The 21,191-nt window shown below is 57.3% G+C and overlaps 1 protein-coding gene across 16 annotated transcripts in view; it reads left to right on the top strand.

Annotated features, from left to right (window-relative positions):
- Positions 1–21,191, top strand: part of PLEKHA6 (pleckstrin homology domain containing A6) — a 138,619-nt gene that overhangs the window by 83,863 nt on the left and 33,565 nt on the right. For 14 of the 16 annotated variants that reach the window (XM_012758965.3, XM_012759001.3, XM_075996932.1 and 11 more), the window contains 4 exons: positions 12,710–12,790; positions 13,416–13,530; positions 18,923–19,027; positions 19,697–19,769. In XM_012758965.3, coding sequence (XP_012614419.2) covers positions 12,710–12,790; positions 13,416–13,530; positions 18,923–19,027; positions 19,697–19,769 — 374 coding nt within the window. Of the gene's footprint in view, positions 1–44; positions 86–7,666; positions 10,574–12,709; positions 12,791–13,415; positions 13,531–18,922; positions 19,028–19,696; positions 19,770–21,191 lie in introns of those variants that run through there. The other 2 variants (XM_020284451.2, XM_020284447.2) reach the window with 2 other exon arrangements.

Here is a 21,191-nt window from a genome sequence, read left to right on the forward strand (position 1 = left end):
GTATTAAAGGGAGACCTTTTCCCTGTTCCTGAGTGTGAAAGGAGTCAGGGCTAGAGGCAGCAGAGGGGACAGCAAAGAAGAGCCGGTGAGTGAGCGGTGTGTCCGTCTTCTCTGTGTGTCTGGGTGGCTCTGGAGCCGAGAAGGAAGCATGAGATATACCCGTCCTGTCAGCTGGACTGGGCTTTTGTTGCAGCCGGACACAAATGCTCAGCTTGGGGCCGGATTCCAGTGCCATGACTGTTTATTAGAAGGAAATCTTCAGAATTATCTGAGTCCAAGGGAGTAAACTGCATAGCACAGAAGCCGGAGGTACAAACTGTTGTCTGTCCTGACACCAAGGCAACGGTTTTGTGTGGCCACCCCGCACACAAAGCTGGAGCTGCTGCTCTTCCTGCCTCTGTCTGAGCCATTGTCTCCAGAGAGGGGCTCCGCAGCTCTGGGCAGAAGCAGCGCCGGCCGCTCTTCTGGGCTGGTTTGCCCAGACCTGGCCACAGCAAGAAGGCAGGAGGGACGCAGGCACAGCAGACGAGGATAGCTGAGCTCTTGCCTGGTGTCCCTTTTTTGGAGTCAGGGGTGAGGAGAGGTGTAGGGCAGGACAGAATGGGGTTGCAGTGGGCTGCAGAGAGTTGAGGGGAGAACTCTTCACTCACTAAGACGACAAAGTTGTCATTGGGGAGCAAAACTGAAATTCAAATGGAAAGAGAGCCAATCTTTTGCATTTAGATTTCTGTTGTCTCTAGTCCCTCAATTTCCCCTTCAGGGTCCCTTGTCCCCTCTCCCTCCGAAAGATTCGTGCTCTTTGACCCAGGCACCTTTCCATGACATGTCAGGGGGTGTGGACGAGTTTCCTTGGCTTTGTTGGAAGAGGTGGCAACACTGGACATTTCTCAGCTGATGGTATCTGTGTGTGTGTGTGTGTGTGTGTGTGTGTGTGTGTATACTCACACATGCACGTGTGATTTTTAAAAAAGAGACACTGTCACCAAAAAATGTTGACTTTGCCTCCCACCCCCTTTAGCTAGGAGCTCCTTTGTTCTCCTGCCTCTTTCTTGGGAGAAAAAAGATTGGATGACATAATGGTGATGTTGGCTGGGACCTGGGCAGGGACTCTGGGCCCTGGAGAGCCTGCTGGGTAGGGACAGGGTGCTCTCTGTGCCAGTCTGGAAGGCAGATTGGAGAGATAAGGTAACTCCCACCCCCTGCGGCTTTCAGCTGTGGTGCTTCCTCTGGCCAGCCTGCCCATGGGCAAACAGAAACCAGGCACAATAAGGGGGAGGTGCCAGCCACTAGAGCCAGCAGGGCAGGGGCAGGAGCAGCCAGGTTTCTGGGCATTTGAGGCCAAGAAAGAGGGGGAAGTAGAGCACAGGAGAAGGATGGGGATACTCGTCGTGTTCTGCTGCGTGTTAAGAGTCAGCTGCAAATGTGACTGGCCGGCCTTGCTGCATCCTGGCATTCTCAGGAGAGGACCTGTAGAGAGATTGCTATTCCCAGGCAGGGGGGGTCAGGAGGTGGGAGCAACCGGTGCAGTTGCCCCACGCTCAGAAATTTAATGCTCCGCTGTTGCCGTCCTGAAATTCTTAAGTTTTGAACAAGGGGCTCTATAAATTATGCAACCAGTCCCTCCTATTCCCAGGCCCAGCCAGAAGTTGCAGCAACAGAATTGTTGCTCATATACTCCGACAGGTGTAGGCTGACTCACCTGTTACTCAGGTGTCACTTACCAAGGCTGGTTTCCGCCCTGGCTGGGACCCGCCAGCATCCCTCTCCCTTTCCCCGTCTGTACTCACCTCCCAAGGCATCCTGTTCCTCCTTGTGGCAGCTTCCCTGCGCAGTCTTCCCTCAAGGCTGCTGCGTGACAGGGGGACAGGGGAGGGGGCAGCAGCGTCCCTTGTCTGGTTGCCTCCCTGCCGCCCTTCCCAGGCCCTCCCTTATCTGGGCTGCAGCCAGCCGGTTGCTCAAAGCTGATTCCCGCCGGGAAGCACCTCTTCCATTCCTCTGAGATCTTCCCTCCTCTCTGTAAGCCACAATTATGGATGGGCACACTCTGGCACCTGCTTCTGGGCTGTTTGTTTAGGGCCAGGCTGTTTCCCTGTGTTGACCTCAGTCCCTAGGTCTGGGTGGGTGCAGGGAAGGAAGAATGCTAAGCCCGCTGTCCTTGGTGGCAGCCCTCTGTCTTATCCCCCTCCGCGCTAGCTCCTCCCCCTCTGGACCAAAGGGCCCTGTGGACCTCCCCTTCCTCCTCCTCCCTCCAGCATCAGCCAGAGGTCGGCCAGCCCAAGATGGGAAAGGAAGGCAGAGGGGGTGGAACAGGGCTCCCATCTCTAGACTCCTCCCCTCCTCCTTCCCCTTTTCCAGTGCTGCCCCCCCCCACCTCCTGGAGCTGCCCTATAACCTGCCTCCCACCAGGCCTGCACGGTTAGTGGCAACACTGTCAAACCCCGGAGAGATGTCTTCATGCATACCACTGAAAAACAATGGATTGCCCAAGTGAATTTTGAATGGACTTTAGAATGTATCACTGGATTTTTAATTTTTAACTTTTTGCCGTTGTTGTTGACAGCAAATTTTCCTTTCTTTTTGGTTTAGCTCAGGACTGTAAGGGAACTTGTATTTCCTGAGGGCACTGAGCGCATATCAGCTGGTGGAAGAATAATCTGGTTTGGAATGAAGTTTTTCGTAGAATTAAAAAATGTGAGAACTGGAAGGTGGCTTAGAGAACGTGTAGCCAGGTGCTGTCCGATAGAAAGTTCTCAATGATGGGATGTCCTGTGGCTGTTCTGCCCAACGTGGAGGCCACCAGCCACGGGGGCTACTGAGACACAGCGAGATGTGGCTAGTGTAACTGAGGAGCTGAAATTTTAATTCTATTCAATTTTAATTAAAATTTGAATGGCCACATATGACTAGTGGCTGTTGAATTGGATGGTGCAGATTTGGGTACAGCTATTTATTCCCTTATTGTATTAACGAATATAATATTAGCCTCTTACTGAGCAACTATTATGCACCAAGCATTCTCCTAGACACTTTATGGTTTTTTTTGAGACAGAGTCTCACTCTGTTGCCCAGGCTAGAGTGAGTGCTGTGGCGTCAGCCTAGCTCACAGCAACCTCAAACTCCTGGGCTCAAGCAATCCTCCTGCCTCAGCCTCCCGAGTAGCTGGGACTGCAGGCATGCGCCACCACGCCTGGCTAATTTTTTCTATATATATTAGTTGGCTAATTAATTTCTTTCTATTTATAGTAGAGACTATAGTATAGCAAGGGGTCTTGCTCTTGGTCAGGCTGGTTTCGAACTCCTGAACTCGAGCAATCCGCCCATTTCGGCCTCTCAGAGTGCTAGGATTACAGATGTGAGCCACCGCGCCCGGCCTAGACACTTTAAATATGTCCTCCCAGCAGACCCTGTATCGCTCCCCGTGTTCCCCGTGATGGGGAAACTGAGCCGCATAAAGGCAGAGTAACTCAGCAGTGCCAGCTACCCAGACTCCCGGCTCTGAGGCCTCTGGTCCTGCCCTTCTCCTTAAGGAGAGTCCGCACGCTGTCTGTTCTTTGCTGTCGTGTGACGGCTCCTTCACAGACCCGCCACGTCCCTTTCCAGGTCTCGCTGCTCTCCCGGAGGGCAGGGGGGCTCACCAGGGACCGTCTCAGTCCAGAGAGGGGGAAGACAGCGTCGGATCGCCCAGGCACAGTCATTTTCTGGCTGGTTTCACGGGTAGCCCTTGTTCCTAGGCTGGCTTCGGATCCTGCCTGCAGCAGACAGCGATCCGGGGAGATTCCTGTGCTCCCGGAGCCCTTGGCAAGCTCCCCGAGTACGCGAGAAGTTCCAGACTCCTCGCTGCTGGCAGACAGAGGTGTTCGGATTTTCCCACAATGCGTCTGTGTCCTGGCTTGCCCTGTTACTCCCAGGCTAGGAGAGAGGACCAGCCAGGCCCTCCCGGGGAGCGGGGGACAGAGCGGGTCTCCCCGGGCAGGTGAGGAGCACGGCCACCCCAGAGGCTGCCACCCCTCCCCAGGCTGCCCTCCAGGAGGCGGGAGGCTCCGTCCTCCAGGAGCAGCTGTCCGGGCGCCTGCTCTCCTGCAGCAGCTGATTCACTGCTTTCTCCTCCCCAAAGCTCCGGCTTTGTAGCCTCTTATCAGGGTCCGGCTGCCCAGTCGGGAGGAGGAGGGAGAGGAGGGCCGAGCAGATGGAAGCTGCCCCCTAGTCCCCAGCGAGAGGGATTTGCAGCTGAGTGTTCCTGCCTCCTCCAGTGGCTGTTCGCCATCCCGGCCAGGACGGCACGTGCTCTCCTCCAGGCTGCGGGCAGCGGCTGCAACCGTTCCTTCCAACTGCTATTCAGAAACGCCCGTGGGGCACGGCAGGGCCCAGCGACAGGGATAGCCAGGTGTGGGCGGTCTGCGCGCTGGCCTCCTGTGCCTCTGCACCCAGCAGGTGGTGTCGGGCTAACATGCGTGGGTATCCCCATCCCCCATCACGCGGCCCCCAGTCTGTAGCTCTCGGGAGTCACCAGTGGAAGGTTGGTGGCTCTCATCCCGTGTTCTTGGGCAGGCCGTGTGCAGGCAGGCTCTCCCGGATCACGGAGCTCTCCCCGCCCTCCCTGGGGATGGGGGGCTCAGCCGGGGGGGACTAGCGGGGACTGGGGCAGACCCAAGGAGACACGAACTCTGTCTTCTCTCGCCTGTCGCGGTGGCTGGGGACGTGCACGTCAGCCTCCCTGACTCTGAAACGGGCCTTCCTCGCCTGCCTCCCAGTGCAGGGACCCGCGCCTGCGTGAGTTTCGTTTTCCCCTGGGTTTCATGCTCCTTCAGAGCCTCAGCCTTTCTTCCCCCGTGTCTGGTCTGGTGGGAAAGCTGTGCTGTCTGCTGAACAAGGCACCAAGGCTTCATATCACTGTTTTCCTGTTAAAATGAGAAAACTAAGTCACTGGACAGCTTGACTCTCAAGTTGTCAGATTGGGAACCCAGAAGGCGTCGGTAGATTTTGAGGATGGGGACGAGAGAGATCAGCCCAGCTTTGCGACTCTACAGACACTCACTCAGTGAAATTCCTTCCGTGGGGTGGGGTGGGGCGGGGCGGGGCGGGGTCACTGCTCTCCGTAGGACGCCAGAAGCAGATCTGCTGAGTTAGGCTCGGAGAGACGGGGTTTCAGTGCCACAGACTGGGAAGCAGACAGCGGAGCGGCCTCAGCCTCGGAAGGGCAGGGGTTTGGATTCAGCTCAGAGCTGGGGTGGGGTAATTAATGATTGCTCTGCCCTGTTACCCCTTAGGGTCCTTCCATGCTGCTGACTGTCAGGAGAAGGCCACTCGGAGGCCAGGGGCCTCTCTCTCTGCTTCTCTCTGGGTTAGCCGCAAGGGGAAAGGTCGGGAGAAGGAAAATCTGGAGCTGGAGCCCTGGGAAGCTCTTCCTCCTTTTATTTCCTTTTTTCCCCAGCAGGGCACAAAACAAGAGCACAGGGCACGGGGAGTGCGAGGGGCTCCGGGGAGCGGGCCTGGGTGAGAGGGGACAGTGCCCCCTGTCCCGCCCATGCCAGCCTCTGGGGCGTGGGGTCACGGCTCTGAGCAGCTGGAAGGAACCTCGGTGTTCAGAGGGTGAAAGCCAGGCCATGCCCAGGAATGACATTTAATAATGTATTGACCAGAAAGGATGCGGCCTGGAGGGCCCAGGGGGGCCAGGCACGGACTCTTTAGTCTCTGTGTAACGGAGAGGTGGGAGACCGCCACCCCGGCTGGGAGGTGGGGCAGGGACACTCGAGAGAGACTGGTGGGAATAGCTCTTTGCCGACCGGCGTGAGACTTGCGGTATTTTAATGACCGTCATGGTTATGCCGACTGTCTACCCCGGTTAGCTTCATTTTTCAGGAGACAAACGAAATGCCATAAAGTAAAACAATCGGTTTAGAGATAAAATGTCCAAACTAGAGCAGAAGGTCAGCACGCCTGCGTTCTCTGTCTCTCCGGCGTGCACGTGCACACGCGTGTGCGTGCTCTTAACTTGAGCGCGAACCCATCACCCCGACTACAGAGCACACGAAGCCCCCTCCCGTTACGAACCGTCCCAGGCTTTCCCACCCCCTATCGTAGGGACAAGGGACCTGGGCGGGGGACACTGCAGTGCGAGATGAGGGAAGCGCAGCTGCACAGGTGGAAGGAGGAAGCCTGGATCCGGCCGGGCCCCTGATTTGCGAGTTCCCGCCCTGCCCACTGAGCCAGCTCCTCCTGTTCTGTCTGAGGCCGGGCCGAGCTCGGGCGGCATCCCCCTCACCGCTCTACGGTGGCCGTGGCAGGTCTGGGGCTTGGGAGACTGTGAGGATGGGCAGAGGCCAGCAGGAAAGGGAGCAGCCTGGGTCTTGCTTCCTAGACATGTGCAGCCCAGCAGCTTAGCATTTTAGGACATTCCAAATTTGCTCGGGGGAGAGCACCACATTCTTGCCATTTTGGATATAACTGTGGCATCACAGGAGGGTTGGAGCAGGGCAGAGAAGAAGGAGAAAGCAGGGACAAGGCTGGGTGACAGCCGCTGGTCCGCAACACCTGTGGAGCTGGCATCTTGGTCTGCAGGTGCCACGTGGAAGAGACAGCGCTGCTTAGAGGGCTCCTTCCCACTTGCAAATTCCTGCAGCACTGCCGGGGCCCTTCGGCCCCTCCTTTGCGCCGGCAGTAGGTAGGAAGGCAGAGCAGCTTTGGCGGGAAGTTGGCCAGGAACATGCGTTTTCTCCTAGAAACAGCTGGGGGAGCTTTCAGGAACCAGGCACAGCGAGATGGTTGGAGACGTAAACCGAGTTGGTTTTTAATTGGGACAGAATGCTGGAGCAGATAAGCCTCCTTGAAAATAACGATGGGATCCAGCGGGGGAGGCGGGGAGCAGGGGCCAAACCTCGCCCCACCTTCCCCTCCCTGGCAGCAAACATCCTCCCTGGAGTGTCAGAGGGAAGTGGGGGGGGCGGGCCCCGGGCAGCCCCCTTTCCTCTCCCCTGGAAAGCCTCTCTCCACCTAATGAGCAACGGTGCCAGAAGCCAAGGCGTCCTCGGGGTGGGGAAGCCGGGCCAGGCCGGTTCTGTCTGCTGACTCTCAGGAGCTCTGGAAACGAGGCGGTTTGGTGCACGGCGGATAACGGAGAGGGACCCAGAGGGTGGAAGGAGTGGAGCGTGTTTCTCCAGTTGTTCGGTATCGATCACAGAGGGAGCTCCGGGCATCACTTGTGCACGCGTGCAGACATGCATGCCTGCAAAGGGTCAGGAAGACTCGGGTTGGTCTTGTCGCTTTCAACAGCGTAGCACCATGCACGCTCCACGTGGCTGCTGACTCTGGCGGGGCGGGCGCTCGGCGAGGTAGCGGCGGTACGTGGTGACCTCTGCTAGTGAGACGTCGCCAGGACTCAGGGCCCAAGCAAGGGTGCCTCCTGAGCTACAGCAGAGCCATAACGAGGTGGGGAGAGACAACGGCCTGGAAAGTGGAGAGGCTCTGCCTCTTTCCTTTGTGCCTTGTTGGTCTTGGCACCTCTGCAGCGCCTGCCCCTGGCACCCTCCTCCCCGTAGGCCCCCTAGGCAGCCTTCTTCAGCCTGGGACTTTGTGTTTCCATTTTCTAGCCCCTGCCTTTAGCAGCCTGCTTGGTTTGTTTTCGAGCAGAGTGATCCATAGCCATTATCTCTTACGCAAGAGGTTCAGTGTTTCGAAAGTTTGTAGCTATTATTTGATAGAATTGGTATATGTGCTCGATTACTTCGTAGAAGATATCTCATTTGCGCACGGGGAGGCTGAGGGCTGGGGAAGTAAAGTCGCGCTGCTGGGTCTTGGGCTGAAAGCCTCGCCCTGCCGCGCGCTCTCTTTCCAGCGATGGCTCTGCCGCTGGGACCACCCCTGAGGGTGCAGCGGGCAAGCGACCACCCACTGGGCCTCTCTGGAGCTTAGGGGTGCTCCTGCTGCCTCTGCAAGACCTCCTTTACTGCTATAGATGTTCCTCGTTTTTCTCGGGTGGAGTTTGAAAGGCCCATTCGGACGTGTGCTCATAACCATTTGTCCTTGAGAGAGGGAAGCCTTTTGGCATCCCGAAAGGAAGGAAAGAGGAGTGAGAAAACGGAATGCCTATTCTTGTTTTCCTTTTTGATGTTTGGCATCTAGTAAGTTCTTCTTGTTGTCTAACTTGACATGAAAAATCTGTTACACTGTACAGTTTAGTGGCAGAAGGAGAGAACCCCAGCGAGGCATTCTGTGTGCCGACTTAATCCTGAGGATTTCGGAGCTCTCAAAAGGCAGGGGGAAGCCCCTGAGCCTTGCTTCATTCCTACTCCCTTGAGCTATCTTTACCGGGAATGGGAGAAGTAATTTAACTTGCAACTTAAGCAAGGGCTGTGGGAGGCCCCTGAGCTCATCTCAAGGAGAAAGGGGATATTTTTGCCTTCTAGAGGAAGAAAACTCATTTTCCCAGTGCACCTCACCCCCTCCTCCTCCTGTGCGGATGAGCTTAATTTTCTTCCCCTCCTACCGAAGATGGATCAAAGCCAAGCTATGTATTCAGAGGGGAGCCAGGCAGGGAAGCCGAGTGAGGGGGCGAGGGGGGCAGAAACAGCTTCTCTCATGGAGAGGAAGTAATTAATTTTAAGACAGAGCTAAGATAGGGAAGCCCTTGGTGATAGAATGTTAAACTCCAAATGCAGGTGGTTAAGAATTAAATCGGAGCATGGAGAGTTTTTTTCTATTCATTTATTCAAGAAATATTTATGGAGGACCTACTATGCACAGGCAGGACCCTCAAGCGGGCATTAGGAGGGGGCCCAGGTCTCCATGACCCAAGCGGGGCCCAAGTAACCAAATTAGGGACGGGGAGAGGGTGTGACCTAAACACCGAGGACTGCTGTCACCAGGGTAAATCATTTGCAAAAGTCCTACTAAACGGCTGAATATGTTGACCTTTTGGATTTAAGATTAGCTGTTGACTCCAGTGATACGCAACCGGCTTGTCCCGTCTCGGGTGCAGTAATGGTGTTGTCTGTTTGCTGTTCCATTCACTGATTGCATTGTTTCCCAACCGGTTTCTGCACTCATCCCAAAAAAAAATTAGATTAGCCCCTCCCTTTCAGTGTCTGTTGTGACATCACAGAATTTGCCATGGCAACAGACTATGATGTCAACAGAATGCCGGGTGCTGCTAAAAAAGAGCCACGTTAGTCAGAAAGGAATCTGTCATGTGAAGGCAAAATAGAATAATATAGGAAGCCAGAGGAACTGCAATTCGGTATCAAAAAGAACATGTTGGCAGCGTGAGGCAGCAGTGGGTCTGGAGCCTGCTTTGCCGGCCCACTTCACAGACAGCCAAGGCACTTCTCGGGGACTGGAGAGCGGCCGTGCCTGGAGGCAGGGGACGGGCAGAGACGGCTGTCAGAAGGCCTTTGCAATCCAGGGATCCTAAGACGCAAGGGCATTAGGAAAGGGGGAGATGTCACCATCTTTGGCCTCCGGAGAATTCAGGGGCATTAACGTCAATACAGACCTCCTCGCTCCTGAGCAGATCTGACAGTCACCAGCTGGAATTTATCATCCTGCAACTGGGAAGGTTTTCAGCAGTAAACACACAGTGACCCCCCTCTCCAGCCCCATTCGCTGCCCTCTTCCTCGCAGCCCTTAGGAGGAAGCTTTCTTGAAATTCTGCCTGAGCGAAGAAGCCCAAGCCTTGGCACCAGCCCTGGGTCCACCAGGTCCACGCCCATCTGCCCGCCTTGCTCGCGGGAGCCGGACCCCCGTGCGCGCAGGGCGCGGGGCGGGCGGCCGGGTGCCGTGTCTGAGGGCCGCGTGCGGGGGGGACGGTGGCAGAGGAGCTTCCCTCATTCTGCTCCCGTCCGCATGGAAGAAGGCTGGGCAGGCTGAGAGAGGAGACTCACTCAGTCAGCCTTGGCTTCTCAGCGGCGGCAGCGATAACAGCCAGTGGATCCGGAGCTTCGTTTAACCCTTGTGCCCAGGGATCCGGAGAGTCTCTGAGAAGCAAGTTGCTTTCCAGCGCGAGAGCCCGTGCTCTGGGCTGGGAGCTGGGGAGGCAGGAGGACGGCGTCCCTGCAGGTCGGGCTGGCGCGAGTTTCCGCCGTGCAGATGGGAACGCAGCCCCGGACTCCTCCGCCCGCCCCGCTTCTCCGTGTCCTTAGCTCAGAGAGGTCGGACTACCTGGAAGCGGCACACCTGCTCTGCTAGCGCCTGCCTCTCCGCCTCAGCGCTTCCGCCTTTCGGATCTGAGCCGGGAGCATGTCGTCCCCTCCTTGCTCATTCTGCCTCTAGTACTCTGGTCGCATCCTGGCCGGATGTTAGGAAGTCACAGGCCTCCTAGGGCACCTGGGCGACCCCTGCCACCACCCAGGAAGAGCCCTCGGCCCCTTCTCCCGTGCCAGAGCCGGGAGGAGGGGGCAGCCGGCAGAGTCCCCGCCGCCGCTCGCCCCGTGTGTCCGCCACAGCGTTCCGAGGTGGACCGGAGGACTTACTTCCCGGAGGGATGGTAGGAGCAGGGTGGCCGGCGGGTCCTCTGAGGCTGCCAAACTGGGGACGGAGCTGCCAAAAAGATGTTGAAGTTTCGGGCTGATCGACGGGTCAGGTAGGGATGCCTTTCGCGGACCAGGAGCCGGGTTAGGTCCGAGCAGGCTGAGTCGGCAGCTCGCCTGGGGCGGATCCGGGGGGCTTCCGCGTGAGGGGCCTGCCTGCAAGGACTGGGAGGAGGAAGTGTAGCTAGGTCAACGGGTGCTGCATTGCAGTGCTTTTTGAAGGGGAAGCTATTTTGAAATTGGTCGCGCCGGGACGGAGAGAGGACGTCATGTGTAGGGGTTGCTGGGTAGGAGAGGCTCGGGCAGGGAGAGCTGTGCCAAGCCCTGGAAGACTCGCGGTGTTGGCAGCAGCCCGTGTGTGCTTCTGTGCGTGTGTCTGCCTGTAACAGGGTCTGCAGGGAGGATTCCAGCAGCTGCCACTGGGGACACGCGGAGCAGGAGGAGATTGGAGGGTTGGGGCGGGGGGCGGGTGCTCCGAGCCACTGGGAAAAGGCAGAAAACTCGGCACCTGGGGTATCTCCGTTGTCACAGACCGCCTGCCCCCTAGACTCCGAAATGGGGCAGAGCCAGTGGCCAGGATAACTGGAAACAGCTACCCTTCCTTGCAGAGACGCCCTGTGCTTAAGTCAAGAGCATCCCTGTTGGGCCTGGGAGGGAGGTGGGAATAAAGTTTGGATGTGTGGGGAGCGGACCTGTGCTAGACTCAGGACCCAGGCCTGGTGGGCTCTGGCCAGAGTCGGGGTCCTCACTGGCGAGCCCGGGCTGCAAAGCCCAGATTTCTACGTGGACTGTGGCTGTTGCCTGCCATGCTTCCAGCTCCTGCCTGTCTTTGGGTCAGATCTGAACAGGACTGCTCTTCGGAAGCTGCAAAAACACCCTTTGATATTATCTTTAGCTTCAGCAGACAGCCCGGCGGCTGCGATGTGTTCTGGGCTAATGAAAGGGGGTCCCTAAAAGGTTATTTTACTTCTCTTACGCAGCTGGAAGGGACCAAGCTGGGGTCCCCTCCCTCTGCTGCCGAGTGTCAAGCAGAGCTGGGGCCCCGTGCCGCGGGGGCGCTCCAGTGGCCCAGGCTCAGCAGCCTGGCGCCTGCTTCTCAGGGTAGACCGAGCCCTGCTCTGGGCTCTCACGGTATTTCTCGAGAGGGATGGGTGAAGAGGACCTTGAAACCCACCTAGTCCCGCCACTGGCTGGATGCTCGAGCCTCCACTACTACGTTCTCGCCAAGCGGGCCCCACTTAAGACTCCATCCCAGACGCTGCCGTCTGTGGCTTAGCCCCGTGGCATCAGCCCCCTCCAAGCTCTGTCTGCTGCCTCCCTCTGTCTCCCCGAGAGCCCACTGGGGAGCTGCCCTGACATTCAGGCAGCCAGCAGCGCCCCGGCAGGACTCCCCAGAGGAGCCCCCATGATCCCGCTCCCCATCTGCCTGTGCGCACAGCCCCCTCCCCTGCTACGCTGCCTCCTGTCTCCTGGCAGGCTGTCCTCACACCACCCCACCCCACCCCACCGCCGGCCACAGCGTCCCTTAATTAGGTCTGACTGTCGAGCCAGCACTGACCTTCAAGCCTGGCAGCTCCTGAGGTCCCGGCCACATCGAGTAGCCCTGAGACCCCGGGCTCGGGCTGGGGGAGGGTCCCCGCCCAAGCTTGAGAGTGGAGTTTCTGGATCTCCCATCTCCTTTTAGGAAGGAGATGGAGCGTAAAGCAGGAGGAGGAGGAGTTCAAGGTCGCGAGCGAGTTCTTTCAGCAAATAATGAGGGAGCATTTTTTACGTGGAGCGCTGGCAGGCTGGTTGCTGGGGGAGAACCTGCCACGTGTGAAATCCCGACAACCGTGAATGGCACGTGGACCCCCTCCCCCCACGTCCTCCCCACACCTGGGATGGTTACTGACAGAGTTAGGTGTGGCCAATTTCCAGCGCCAGGGATCTGTAGGAAGTGGTTAACGCTGACTAGTGAAAGGTGACCAGGTTTCATTTCTTCTTCCTCCCACCTCCTGCCCACACCCCAACCGCAGCCAGCCCGGCCTTCCCTTGCGCCTGCCGCAGGCCCCACCGGAGGACAGGGACACGAGCTCCTTTCGTTGTCACCTGTCCCTGTCCCCGTCTAGGGCTGCACAGCCAGCCGTTGGCTCACGTCTCTGCCTCCTTCATCTAAACCACGACTTCCCTCTCTCTCTCTGCCTCCGCAGCCACAATGAAAGACGGAACACATTCCTACACCCAGTGACCGGCCAGGTCCCAGAGGAAAACAAAAAATTTGACCTGAAAACGTAAGTTCACCCCCCACTTGCTGTTGGCTTTTCCATCCTTAACCGCCACCATCCCGCTGCCCCCTGGCCGCTGGGAAGGAAGGGGAGCAGAGGGATGTGGGGTCACCCCAGTTCTGAGGACCAGAAGCTTCTGAGGCTCATTTGGCTCAATGCTCTCATCCACTTGTCCTGGGGTCCCAGGTGGTCACACCCTGTAAGCTGAGCCCTTGGAGCAGAAGACAGGTGTGGGGGTGGCATGTCACCTGGGGCCTTCCGGAATCACCATGAGAGCCAGATGCTAACTCCTGCCACCATGTGTCCTGGCTCACTGAATGAGAGGGGGAAGAAAAAAAGAGGATGATTGATCACCTCTCATAGGCCACTGGGCCATTAGAAGCAAAAGGAGTTCTGGAGTCCCAGGGTCTGGGTTTGTAAAATAGCCGCGTAGGCAAGAAAGAGGAGCATGTGCAGGATCACTGGCATGTGATCTCAGAAGAGCCAAAGGAGCGGCCGAGATGACCTCCCAGTGGCACTCGGGAGGTCTGTTTCGGGGGACAGCGGGTGGCCGGGTGGAGAAAAGGGATGGGCAGTGTCCACTGTTTCTTGGCTCTGACCGGTCTCTTTCTTCTGTTCCATCTGAAATCAGATCAGCCTTGGACATGTCCAATAAAACAGGTGGGAAACGCCCGGCTACCACCAACAGCGACATATCCAACCACAACATGGTGTCTGAGGTCCCTCAGGAGCGGCCCAACATCCGGGTAGGTCCAGCCCTGGAGGCAAGCTGTGGGGCAGGAAATGCCTTCAGTGCACGGTTAGTGGGGTCTTGGGGCATGCTAGGAAATCCTCGCCTGCCCAGCTATTTCTGCGGGCTCCAGAGAGCACGCTCGGGGACCCAGGGAGAGAGTGAAAAAAGAGCAGGAAGGCAAGAGGGCTCAGAGCAGAACATTGTGGAAGACCAGCATCTAGACCAGGGGTTCTCAAATGAGTGCTGTTAGCCGCCGGGGCCGGATCATTCTCTGTGGTGTGGGGCTGTCCTGTGCATCGTGGGGCATCCCCGGCCTCTACCCACTAGATGCCAGTAGCGCCGCCCCTCTGGCTGTGACGACCAAAAGTGTCTCCAGACACTGTCAGATGTCCCCTGGGGACGAAAGAGCCCCACCCTCATTGAGAAGGTGTGATCTAGAGGGACAGTCACGAAAGACATGGCAGTTGGAGAGCTAGAGAGGGAGGAGGAAGGAAGAGAGAGCCTCAGGAGAAAGAAATCCAGTGAAGAATGTTGCAAAAAGGGCAAGTCAGACGAAAGCTAAAAGTGTTCCTCGGGCCCACAGTGCGGTCACTGCAGACCCCGGCAAGCGCGGTTTGACGGGGGATGGGAGAGGGAGGTAGGAATGGTGAAGTGTAGAAACTGCTCTTCTGAGAAGCTGGACAGTCAATGGTGGTGTGTTCGTATAACGATGGAGCGCTCTCCAAAAATTAAAACGAACCGGAGCTATGTGTATGAGCAAGGATAAATCTTGAAAACACAAATGTTGAGTAAAAAGCAAGTTGCAGAATATGGAAAACGTGATGCCATTTATGCAAATGCACAAACACGAAAAGCAGATCCACGTATCTATGGCAACGTCTGCAGCCCAGGCATATACCCGTGGGCAGGAAGACGAATTTGAGGTCAGCAGTTGCCTCTAGGTAGGAAGAAAAGGTAATGAGATTGGGAAGGGGCTCGAGGGAGTTTTAGCTCCACTGACTTGCCTCATTTTGTCAGGGAAAAACATCACAACGTGATGAGCCTCAGATTATCCCCTACTTTGCTGAAATGTTTGAAATATTTCAAAAAAAGTGTTTTCAAACTCGGCCGTGAAGGGAAGTGGGGGTGGGGGATGGAACCAAGAAGGTAATGCAAGACTGAGGGGGTTTTGTTGGTTGGTTTTGTTTTGTTTTAAGAAGTCAGAGGTGTGAGGGGAATGAGCCAGGGGACAGGCTCGGGGGGAAAGGGGACAGCCGGCAGGTCGCTTCTGTGGAGACAGAGGGATTCAGATGCAGACGGGGTACAGGGTACCCCTTCCCGGGGCTGCGCGCGAGAGAGGGTGTGTGGCGCTGGGGGCGGCTGTCCAGGAACTGAGACACCCCCGCCTGAGGTCCTCCCCTGGTGCAAGGTAGGGTTGGGCGGTGGGGTGCTCCAGGTGGGGGCCTGGGGGCTTGAGGACATTGAGGAGCAGGCATGGTGGTCACAGGGACACAGGGCACGTTGCCCTATAACCCCGGGGGCATTGAGGCTGTAGACTGTGACTCTCTGTGGCCGCAGTCTGCAGGCTTCCGTGGTTTCCCTCCAGCAAATGCTCGTAACCCGGCTGTGGGAGTGGGGAAGGCGGGTGTGTAGACTCCCCTCGGGTCGCCGGGGCAGAAAGATGAGGCCAGGATATCGAGGGGCTGGCGGGAGGGCGCCTGGAGTGGTAAACCAGGGGAGCAGCTTCCAGGCTATGCAGAGGACGGACGGAGGGATTTGCACGTTCTTAGGGTGGTGAACGACTTCTTCAGATGGTGAGTCTCAGCCGCTAAATGTGGGTTTTTCCTAGTAATGCTCAGAAAGTAATTTTATTTACCGGGTGTGGGGTTGCTTTATAACAAAGCCAGGTTGCTTCTTTCCTCCTTTCTATTCTAGAGAAATTTACTGAGTGCGTGTTAGGGCCGGACACCTTGCTCTGGCGACAAAGAGATGAACAAAGCAAAAGCTCCTCCACCGCGAGGAGCGGGCTGGGCGGTGGCGGCGACAGAGGCCGGGGCTGCACCCCGCACAGCGTGGCGGGGTGCGGGCGGTGCAGGGCACCGAGGGGAGGCGCAGCCGGCTGCTAAGAAGCGTCCGGGAGGTTTGGGGGAGGCGGGGAGGCTGCGGCAGACTCTAAGGATGAGCTGGGGTCTGTCAGGAGGCAACAGAGGATGGGCCTGTGCCCCCAAGCCTCCGTCCGCCAGGCGGGAGCAGGGTGAGCAGAGGCACGGGGGACGGGGGAGGACCAGAGCGGGCCCGTCCGGCGAGGGGGCAGCAGGTGGGTTATAGGCCCGGCCGGGTCTCACGGGCCCGTCCTTGGGTGCTGTGCTGGGGCATTGGAACTCGCTCGGGTGCTCGTGAGAAACGCTAAGCAAGAGAGTGACAGGATCATGGGATGGACAGCAAGAAGAGATGAGGACCTGCGGGGAAATAACAGTGGGATGGGCGAGGTAAGAGCGGATTTGAGAACTGTTACGCAGATAGACTCATGAGCCCTTTGTGAATGACCGTGTAAAGGAACGGGGGAAGGAGGGACCCGTGCGAGGCCATTCAGAGCGCTGGCGCGGGCGGCTGGGTGGATTATAGCACCACTCGCCAAGAGGAGAAATGCAGACCTACAGGTTTGTTAGAATGAGTTTGGTTGTGTGCTTATTTGATCCTGGTCAGACAACCCGTTACGAAATTGACCGGAGCTGGGGGAGAGGTCCCAGGCAGAGGTCAGGGGAGTTTTGTCATGTGGCCGGCAGTGGAAGCGATGGCACGGATGAGAGCACACAGGCACAGCGTCTGATGAGCAGAAGGGAAAGGTAGCACGGGTTTGGTTGGCGTCCACCAGCACCCAGAGTGGACGAAGGGAAGATGGAGAAGGAGTGGCCACAGACGGAGACCTCGAAAAGAAAGTAGTGGTGTTGCAGAAACCGGAAGAAGAGTTTCAGGAAGGATAGAAAGGTTGACACCGTCCATTGCTTTAGACTGGTCAAGCACTGAGTGGCCTTAAATCAATGGCGTTGGCCGGGCGCGGTGGCTCACGCCTGTAATCCCAGCACTCTGGGAGGCCGAGGAGGGAGGATCACTCAAGGTCAGGAGTTCGAAACCAGCCTGAGCGAGACCCCCTCTCTACTATAAATAGAAAGAAATTAACTCCCCAACTAATATATATAGAAAAAATTAGCCGGGCATGGTGGTGCATGCCTGTAGTCCCAGCTACTCGGGAGGCTGAGGCAGGAGGATGGCTCGAGCCCAGGAGTTTGAGGTTGCTGTGAGCGAGGCTGACGCCACGGCACTCACTCTAGCCTGGGCAACAAAGCGAGACTCTGTCTCAAAAAAAAAAAAAATCAATGGCGTTGCAACAGCCGTTTCAGAAAAGAGGTAGAGGAGGTTCAGGGGTGCTGGGAGGAAAGAAGGGGGAGGTTCTCTTCCCAGGAGCCCCACCTGGAGAGAAAGCGAGGAAAGGTGTCACCCCACGGTGGACAGGGGGTGTAGGGCCGAGGGGGAGTTCAGGCTTGCCTGGGCGAGTGTGGGAGACAGAGACGCTCTAAGCGGGAGAGACTGGAGCCCATTTGCTGGGGGTCCCAGCGAGGAGGACACATCACAGACACACGTGCGGGGAGATGATCCCGGGAGGAGTCTCAGAGGAGATGGCGGGTCAGATTGTGAGCCTTGGCAGGGAGGGCGACACCTCTTCTTCTGACATTGGAAGGGAAGAGCAAAGACGGCGGGAAGGGCGGTCATTTTCTGGATGAAAGGGTGTGAAATTGAGGAAGAGCGTGTCTGATGAGCTCAATTTTCTCTGGAGGAGCCAGGTCCGCTGTGGGGTGGGGGTTGGGGTGGTCAGAGGCTGGGGGGAATGGGGCGGGTGCGGGGGCCGGTTGCTGTCTGGGGCTGAGCCCAGCTGCGCTTGGGGACAGCTTTGTCTGTCCTGCGGTGCGGTTTGCGCCCCCAGCAGCACCGTGATCTGGCTGCGAGCGCAGGCAGGCGTGGGTGATGTGATTGATTTGGAATACTGCACTGGGTTTTAAACAAGATGCAGCAGAAAGACAGTAGAGGGGGGTTTTGATAGTCCACCGTGGGACCCAGGCCTTGCAGGGAAATAACCAAAACCGAGAAGTAGCTGACGGGTCTAAAAAGAAAGGGGAGAGTTGGGGGGCTGGGGACCTCGATGGGTGGAAAAGCCGGTGTAGGCGGGCAACGGAGGGAGAAGCCCCAAGGGTGGAGGGTTGCAATCAGACAGCGGGACTGCAAAGATGGAAGATGGTAGGGGCGAGGGGCTCTCGTGCCACAAGGTGTAAGTGGAGCCCTGGGGCGAGCAGCTGGAGGGAGGAGGAGGAGGAGGCTGGAGCTGAGGACGCCAAGGCAGTGTCAGGTTGGGCCACTGGGTGGGCCACCCTCTGGAGCAGTGATGCTTTCCATGGTGGCTGGGACTTGTAGGAAGAGGCTGACGTCAAGATCCTGAGACTCTGGAAGAATGAAGAATGATCTAGAAGCTGACAGTGATGAGAAGGGTCAAACAGTGGGAGGTCAGGCAGCGATGCTCGCAGACAGAGTGCTGCCAGAGCGTGGAAGAATGACAGAGTCCTTGCGGCAGTAGGAGGAGAAAGCCCGCCTGTCCTCCCGGCTCAGTGCGTGCCAGGCGGGAGAGGGCACGGAGACCTTCGCAGGGACAGAGCCGCGGGAGTTACAGTGAAAGAGGCGGGGGTGGGGAGGGTGGGAAGACAGGCCAGGAGTGAAGTGCAAAATCCTGTTATTTTCTTCTCAAAAACAAAAACAAAAAAGCTGTGAGACAGGTAGGTAGGACTATGATGTTATTTTTTTCAGGACTATTATTTTGAGCCCCATTTTTAAAATTTTATTTATTTATTTATTTATTTGAGACAGAGTCTCACTCTGTTGCCTGGGCTAGAGTGAGTGCCGTGGTGTCAGCCTCGCTCACAGCAACCTCAGACTCCTGGGCTCAAGCGATCCTCCTGCCTCAGCCTCCCGAGTAGCTGGGAATGCAGGCATGCGCCACCATGCCCGACTAATTTTTTTCTATATATTTTTAGTTGGCCAATTAATTTCTTTCTATTTTTAGTGGAGATGGGGTCTCGCTCTTGCTCAGGCTGGTTTCGAACTCCTGACCTTGAGCGATCCGCCCGGCTCGGCCTCTCAGAGTGCTAAGATTACAGGCGAGAGCCACCGCGCCCGGCCTTGAGCCCCATTTTAGAAATGAGAAAAAGGGCCATGGAACTGAAAGGCCAGGCCCTTGAGTTAGTGGCAGATCCGAGGTGCACACCTGGGCCCCTTGGCGTGAGGGCACCCAGGGGTCACCCCAGAGAGACGCAGCTCCGTGGGGGTAGAGGGAAAAGGAGGGAAGAGAGTTAGGCCAGCTGCTCTCTCTGCACCCACAGGCCACTCGAACGTCCCGCAAAGCCGTGGCCTTTGGCAAGCGCTCACACTCCATGAAGCGGAACCCCAACGCACCTGTCACCAAGGCTGGCTGGCTCTTCAAACAGGTGAGGCCGCCCTGCCGTTCTGCCCGCTGTAGCCACCACTTTCTCCTTGTGGCATCTTCATTCCTCTGTGCTTATGGCAGTCCTTATGTTTTCTGGTATGTCCTTTCGTTGTCTCTGAACGAGTCTCTTAATTTTATAAAGAGTCAGAGAAGTTGAGTATCTTCCCAGGGTCACACAGAAAAATGAGTGTCAACTTTGGGAATGCAGCCAGGTCTCCTGATGGGCAGGTGCAATGACTTTGAAATATGCTGGGTCACCAACCCTGCCGGAGCAACCCACTGGCTCGTTGTGAGCAGGTCCCACTTGCTATGGGGAGGGTGGGGTGTCTCCTTCAAGTCTTGGGGCCCACCAGCTCTCCCCAGGTTGACCTCGCCACTCTCCCTGCCTGCCCTTCCGCTCACTCATTCTGGCTCATCTCTTGTCCCTTCACCTTCCCCACGGGTGGCACTGGGCTCCGGAATGACAGAACCGGGCAGTGCCAGGCAGTAATCTAACGTCAGGTCCCTGTATCCAAGGTCTCCGGGGTGTTGCTGCCATGCATTGGTGGCGGGGCTGCAGCTAGAGCAGGGTGTCCGTAGGATGGGTGTGGAGTTCCTTTCCCTGCCTCCCACCCCCTCCGCCAAGCCCGGCTGGCAGCCCCTCACGGCTGTCTCTCCTCGTGTCCTGCAGGCCAGCTCCGGGGTCAAGCAGTGGAACAAACGCTGGTTCGTCCTGCTGGATCGCTGCCTCTTCTACTATAAAGGTGAGCTCGCCCGGGCTGGCAGGGACGGCGGGCGGCCAGGGCCCCCGACTCTCTCATTCTGCCGCATCGCCAAGCTCTGCTTTGGGTGGGCGTCGGCAGGGCTGGTCTCCCCACTGCGGTCCCGGCACTGGTGGTGTGCGACAGCGGGTAGGGGCAGAGCTCAGGCCTTCACTCAAACGCCTGCTCGTTGCACTCGTATTGCACAGTCCCTGCCAGGATTCAGGCAGACTTCCAGGTCCTGGCCGGCGACACAGTGGCCGAACAAGGCAGTCATACGCACGGTGGAGTCAGGCAGGGGCGGGGCAGAGAGGAAACAGGTGGAGAGCAGAAGGTCACCGGCTACTGCTAGTAGGCCACCTGCTAATTGGAGTTGTGTGCCGATCTCTCTCCCGTCTGGCTGGAATGTACGGTCCCACCCACGAAGGCAGGAATTGTCGCCAGTTTTGGTCCCTTCTGTATCCACTGCACCTGAAACCGGGAGGTGGCACATAGTAGGTGCTCAACCCTAAGTAAATGAGTATGCTCCGGCTTCTACCCTCTCTGGCCACCCATCGCTCAGCCCTACTGTCTCTCTCTCTCACACACAAAAGGAGGACAAAGATCTTTGGTGCAGCCTCTGGGAAGCTATTTTTAAAATCTACACGGCAACATTGTGTCGAGGCAGGCTCAGAGGGCACCAGCGAGGCTTGGTGGCCCTAATGGTGCCAGAGCTTGGCTGACGCAGTGGGAGGAACAGGCACGAGGGGTGAGAAGAGACAGGGTAAAGTTATTTTCAGGCAGGAGAGGCTGTTTCCTCCACTTTCCTGCCCCAGAATGGCAGAGCCCTGATTTCCTCAGGCCACCTGGGAGCAATTCAGTGAATCATTAACTCTGGCAAACGAAAGGCCATTCCCAGTGACACCCGTCTCCCCCCCCCCCCAGCCCTGTTGTCCCTGGTGCCTGAGTTGCAGCCACCTGAACCCCAAGGAGAGAGAACAGGAAGGGCTGGGTATACCGGGTCCAGTTACAGAGGAAAGCCCAAGACTGGGGGGAGAAGAACCTGCCCAGGTCCGGACCCCAGTGCTGAGTCCCGGACCCAGGGCCACACTGGAGCCACAGTGGGAACAAAACTGGGAGCAAGGCCAGGTGCGGTGGCTGGTGCCTGTAATCCCAGCACTCTGGGAGGCCGAGGCGGGAGGATCGCTCAAGGTCAGGAGTTCAAAACCAGCCTGAGCAAGAGCGAGACTCCGTCTCTACTAAAAATAGAAAGAAATTAATTGGCCAACTAAAAATATATAGAAAAAATTAGCCAGGCATGGTTACTACATGCCTGTAGTCCCAGCTACTCGGGAGGCTGAGGCAGGAGGATTGCTTGAGCCCAGGAGTGTGAGGTTGATGTGAGCTAGGCTGATGCCACGCACTCTAGCCCGGGCAACACAATGA

The sequence above is a fragment of the Microcebus murinus genome, chromosome 23 (genome assembly GCF_040939455.1).
Source record: "Microcebus murinus isolate Inina chromosome 23, M.murinus_Inina_mat1.0, whole genome shotgun sequence".
NCBI lineage: Eukaryota > Metazoa > Chordata > Mammalia > Primates > Cheirogaleidae > Microcebus > Microcebus murinus.